The 6,000-nt window shown below is 52.9% G+C and overlaps 1 protein-coding gene across 1 annotated transcript in view; it reads right to left on the reverse strand.

Moving 5' to 3' along the window:
* The window catches only part of LOC132386720 (trafficking kinesin-binding protein 1-like), a 67,381-nt gene that overhangs the window by 54,708 nt on the left and 6,673 nt on the right, over positions 1 to 6,000 (reverse strand). Inside the window, exons 3-4 of the mRNA XM_059959069.1 lie at positions 4,400 to 4,508; positions 1,973 to 2,051 (exon numbers count right to left, since the gene is read on the reverse strand). Coding sequence (XP_059815052.1) covers positions 1,973 to 2,051; positions 4,400 to 4,508 — 188 coding nt within the window. The remainder of the gene's footprint in view (positions 1 to 1,972; positions 2,052 to 4,399; positions 4,509 to 6,000) is intronic.

Raw genomic sequence — 6,000 nt, forward strand, 5'->3', positions numbered from 1 at the left:
CTGGAGCCTGAAGACACACACTCAGCGATTCAGGAACAGCTTCTTCCCCTCTGCCATCAGGGAGGAGGTACAGGAGCCTGAAGACACACACTCAGCGATTCAGGAACAGCTTCTTGCCCTCTGCCATCAGGGAGGAGGTACAGGAGCCTGAAGACACACACTCAGCGATTCAGGAACAGCTTCTTGCCCTCTGCCATCAGGGAGGAGGTACAGGAGCCTGAAGACACACACTCAGCGATTCAGGAACAGCTTCTTGCCCTCTGCCATCAGGGAGGAGGTACAGGAGCCTGAAGTCACACACTCAGCGATTCAGGAACAGCTTCTTCCCCTCTGCCATCAGGGAGGAGGTACAGGAGCCTGAAGACACACACTCAATGATTCAGGAACAGCTTCTTCCCCTCAACCATCAGGGAGGAGGTACAGGAGCCTGAAGACACACACTCAACGATTCAGGAACAGCTTCTTCCCCTCTGCCATCAGGGAGAAGGTACAGGAGCCTGAAGACACACACTCAGCGATTCAGGAACAGCTTCTTGCCCTCTGCCATCAGGGAGGAGGTACAGGAGCCTGAAGACACACACTCAGCGATTCAGGAACAGCTTCTTGCCCTCTGCCATCAGGGAGGAGGTACAGGAGCCTGATTCAGGAACAGGTTCTTGCCCTCTGCCATCAGGGAGGAGGTACAGGAGCCTGAAGACACACACTCAATGATTCAGGAACAGCTTCTTCCCCTCTGCCATCAGGGAGGAGGTACAGGAGCCTGAAGACACACACTCAGCGATTCAGGAACAGCTTCTTCCCCTCTGCCATCAGGGAGGAGGTACAGGAGCCTGAAGACACACACTCAGCGATTCAGGAACAGCTTCTTCCCCTCTGCCATCAGGGAGGAGGTACAGGAGCCTGAAGACACACACTCAACCATTCAGGAACAGCTTCTTCCCCTCTGCCATCAGGGAGGAGGTACAGGAGCCTGAAGACACACACTCAACCATTCAGGAACAGCTTCTTCCCCTCTGCCATCAGGGAGGAGGTACAGGAGCCCGAAGACACACACTCAACGATTCAGGAACAGCTTCTTCCCCTCTGCCATCAGGGAGGAGGTACAGGAGCCCGAAGACACACACTCAACGATTCAGGAACAGCTTCTTCCCCTCTGCCATCAGGGAGGAGGTACAGGAGCCTGAAGACACACACTCAACGATTCAGGAACAGCTTCTTTCCCTCTGCCATCAGGGAGGAGGTACAGGAGCCTGAAGACACACACTCAACGATTCAGGAACAGCTTCTTTCCCTCTGCCATCAGGGAGGAGGTACAGGAGCCTGAAGACACTCACTCAGCGATTCAGGAACAGCTTCTTCCCCTCAACCATCAGGGAGAAGGTACAGGAGCCTTGGTTCCCACACCACCAAGTTCAGGAACAGTTAATACCCCACAACCATCAGGAAGGAGGTACAGGAGCCTTGGGTCCCACACCACCAGGTTCAGGAACAGTTAATACCCCACAACCATCAGGAAGGAGGTACAGGAGCCTCAGGACCCACACCACCAGGTTCAGGGACAGTTATTACCCCTCAAACCTCAGGCCTTTAAACCAGAGGGTATAACTTCATATAACTTCACTTGCCCCTCACTAAACTGTTCCCACAACCCAGGGACTCACTCAGAAAGTCTCTTCATCTCACCTTCTCGATATTTATTGCTTATTTTTTGTTATTCATTATTATTTCTCTTTTTTAATACGTCACCTTCCCCTTTTCCCAACCACGATTCCCCCCTCCCTTCCACTTTTCCCAACCACGATACCCCCTCTCCCTTCCCCTTTTCCCAACCACGATTTCCCCCCTCCCTTCCCCTTTTCCCAACCACGATACCCCCTCTCCCTACCCCCTTCCCACTCCCACATCGGAATCACGAGAGCATAACGTGACACCCCACGCGGACCCAGCCGCGCCCCCCCCCCCGGCGACTCACCGAGCTCCTTCACACACTTCATCACCAGCTCCTCTTCCTTGTTCTCGTACTCCAGCGTCTCAGTGGACATCTGCAGGGCCTGCCGAGCGAACGAGGGCGAAGTGTCACCGGGGGTCAGTCCTGCCCCTCCCGCGGTGAGCTGGCCGAGGGTCACCCAGGTTGGCTTTCCTCCCCAGTAACGCGGCAAGTGACTGCGCCCACAAGAGCACGCGGACCCAGTCAAGAGGCTCGGGTGGTTGTTCAGACCAAACCTCAAGAATGGAGGGGTGGGGGGAGTGGGGCAGAAACGTGTCGCTTTGCGGTGCCAGACGGGGTGGTTCGAGTATCTCAGGAACCGCTGTTCCCCTGGGATTCTCGCGCACCGCGGTCTCCCGGGTTTACGGAGAGTGGTGTGGGAAATGGGAAAGGAAGCATCGGGCGAGGGGCAGCTCTGCGGTCGAAAACTCCTCGTTAATGAGAGAGATCGGAGGAGAACGGCCAGACCGGTTCGAGCTGACGGGAAGGCGACAGTGACTCAAATAACCACCGGTCACAACAGCGGTGAGGAGAAGAGCGTCTCTGAACGCACAACGCATCGGAACTCGAACTGGACGAGCCACTGCGGCAGGAGGCCACGAAGACACACCCAGGGACCACTTTATTAGACGCAGGAGGTACCGAATAAAGTACCCACTCTACAGCAAAGGGACACGGCGCTGTACTAATGCCCCTCCTCCCCTTTTTAATCCGTCCCTGACATATTTAGTTTTTCCCCCCTTCCCTTTTTTCTCTCTCTCTCTGCCCATCACTCTGCCTGTTCTCCATCTCACTCTGATGTCCCCCCTCCCCCTTTCTTTCTCCCGAGGCCTCCCGTCCCCTGATCCTTTCCCTTCTCCACCTCTGTATCCCTTTTGCCAATCACCTTTCCGGCTCTCAGCTTCATCCCACCCCCTCCGGTCTTCTCCTATCATTTCGCATTCTCCCCTCCCACTCCTACTTTCAAATCTCTTACTATCTTTCCTTTCGGTTAGTCCTGACGAAGGGTCTCGGCCTGAAACGTCGACAGTGCTTCTCCCTGTAGATGCTGCCTGGCCTGCGGCGTTCCACCAGCATTTTGTGTGTGTTGTAGAAACCTCTCCTGAATCCTCCACAAACTCCCGGTCAGCAGGGGGCGGTATTGAACCTGTTTTAGATGTTGGGACCACTCTCCTGAATCCTCCCGGTCAGCAGGGGGCGGTATTGAACCTGGTTTAGATGTTGGGACCACTCTCCTGAATCCTCCTCACACTCCCGGTCAGCAGGGGGCGGTATTGAACCTGTTTTAGACGTTGGGACCACTCTCCTGAATCCTCCCGGTCAGCAGGGGGCGGTATTGAACCTGTTTTAGATGTTGGGACCACTCTCCTGAATCCTCCCGGTCAGCAGGGGGCGGTATTGAACCTGTCTTAGATGTTGGGACCACTCTCCTGAATCCTCCCGGTCAGCAGGGGGCGGTATTGTACCTGTCTTAGATGTTGGGACCACTCTCCTGAATCCTCCTCACACTCCCGGTCAGCAGGGGGCGGTATTGAACCTGTTTTAGATGTTGGGACCACTCTCCTGAATCCTCCTCACACTCCCGGTCAGCAGGGGGCGGTATTGAACCTGGTTTAGATGTTGGGACCACTCTCCTGAATCCTCCTCACACTCCCGGTCAGCAGGGGGCGGTATTGAACCTGTTTTAGATGTTGGGACCACCCTCCTGAATCCTCCCGGTCAGCAGGGGGCAGTATTGAACCAGTTTTGGATGTTGGGACCATTCTCCTGAATCCTCCCGGTCAGCAGGGGGCGGTATTGAACCTGTTTTGAGTCCTGACGAAGGGTCTCGCCCCGAAACGTTGACAGTGCTTCTCCCTGTAGACGCTGCCTGGCCTGCTGTGTCCCACCAGCATTTTGTGTGTGTTGCTAGAATTTCCAGCGTCTGCAGATTTCCTCCTGTTTGCTTGCAAAGTTCATGTTTACACCAAAATTTACAATTAGGTCAGGGAGGAAATCTATCAATTAACTCAAATGGTAATAACGAGCAAACGTGCCCCACCTTTTCTCGAAACCAAACATAGGTTCAAAGGTTCGACTTCTAATTTTCTCCAAACTGAGAGATAGCGTCACTCGGGAGAGCTGTTGTGACAGAGTGGGAGCTGACCTGTCTGGCTAAACTAATCCTTTCTGCCCACACACTTGCACGTTGAGGCACCCATCCAAGAGTATCTTCCAGACCCCTGACACACCTGCCCCCAGCACTCTCTGTGGAAAGCGAGTCTGTGCCGCAACCCCCCCCACACACACACACACACAAGCGGGAAACGGGGCAGTCTCCAGGCCCAGAACGGGACGGGTAAGCGAGAAGAACATTCTGTGTAGATTTTAACCCTCTGGTTCCCGGTGTGCGGCTCACCCCCGGGGTCTCACCTTGTGTTTCAGGCTGAGGTTCTCCGTCTCCAGGCTCCGCAGTTTCTGCTGCAGCAGCTCCAGGTGCAGGTAGTTCTGCAGAGACACCGACGACTCGTTGCGCCTCAGTCTGCAACCAGCACACGGACAGATCAGATTTCCCCCAGACTGCCGCGGGCCCCGCGGAGATCACCCACCGCCCGGCACGCGTGGGTGGGATTGAGACTGCCGCAGGGATGTGGGGGCCCGCTGGGTGCGAGTGTGCGGCCACAATGGGAGTTCGTAGAGTGAGCTGGAGTGCCCAGTTAGAATATAGGGTGTGTGAGTGTGTGTGTGTGTGTGTGTGTGTGTGTGTGTGTGTGTGTGTGTGTGTGTGTGTGTGTGTGTGTGTGAGAGTGTGTGTGTGTGTGTGTGTGTGTGTGTGTGTGTGTGTGTGTGTGTGTGTGTGTGTGTGTGTGCGTGCGCACACGCGCGCAATTAGGTGTGAATGCGCATGAATATGCAATTATAATGGGAATGTGTGCAACTGGGTGTGCATATGTGTGCAATTATAATACAAGTGTGTGCAGTTGGATGCGTGTAAAAGTGTGCAATTGGATGTGAGTGTATAAAAGTGTGCTATCATATTGTGAGTGTGTGCAGTTGGATAATGGCTGTGTGTGCAATTGAATATGAGTGTGCGTACGTGTGCAATTATAATGTGTGTGTAACTGGATGTGAGCGTGAGTGTGCACTGTGTGCAATTATAATGGGAGTGTGTGCATAGGTGTGCAAATACAGTGTGTGTGTAACAGAATGTGAGTATAAACAAGTGTGCATTTACAATTGGAGTATCTGTGTATGCAAATGCATGTTAGCGTGTGAGTGTGCATAGGTATGGAAATATAGTGTGTGTGCATTTATCATTTACTTATTTTTGGTTTTATATTGCTATATTTCCACACTATTCTTGGTTGGTGCAACTGTAACAAACCCCAATTTCCCTCGGGATCAAGGAAGTAGGTCTGTCTGTCTGTCTGTAACAGAATGTTAGTGTGCGCAAGTGTGCAATCACAACTGGAGTGTGTGCAACTAGATGTTAGTGTGAGAGTGTGTAAAGGTATGCAACTATAATGCGTGTTTGTGTAACACGTGTGAGGGTGAACAAGTGTGCTTTTATAATGGGAGTGTGTGCGCAACCTGATCAGATTCTGTGAATGTACACAATTATGAAAGTTTAAGTCAGTCTGCACAAGTGCATATGAGCGTTCACAAGTGTGTAATTAAAATGGGTGTGCGCGTGTGTATCTGGATGTAAGTGTGTGAATGTGCAAAGGTATGCAATTATACAGGGACCAAGTGTGTGCAACTATGTGTGCGTGCACACACGTGTGCAATTATAATAGCAGTGTGTGTGGTTAGAAGGGTGCGCAGAAGTGTGGGACAGTGTGTGAGTGTGCACAAATGTGCAATTATAATGAGTGTGTGTGTCTAACTGCCTGTTTGTGTTCCCAAGTGTGCAATTACAAAGCAGCATCTGTGCGACTGGAAGTGAGCGTAAGCAGAGGCGAGTGTGTAGTCACGGACGGCCATGAGCACGCGCAGGAGCACCTACGTGTGTAACCAGGGTGAAGTGGAGCAGA

Source organism: Hypanus sabinus, unplaced genomic scaffold (genome assembly GCF_030144855.1).
Source record: "Hypanus sabinus isolate sHypSab1 unplaced genomic scaffold, sHypSab1.hap1 scaffold_1271, whole genome shotgun sequence".
Classification (NCBI taxonomy): Eukaryota; Metazoa; Chordata; class Chondrichthyes; order Myliobatiformes; family Dasyatidae; genus Hypanus; species Hypanus sabinus.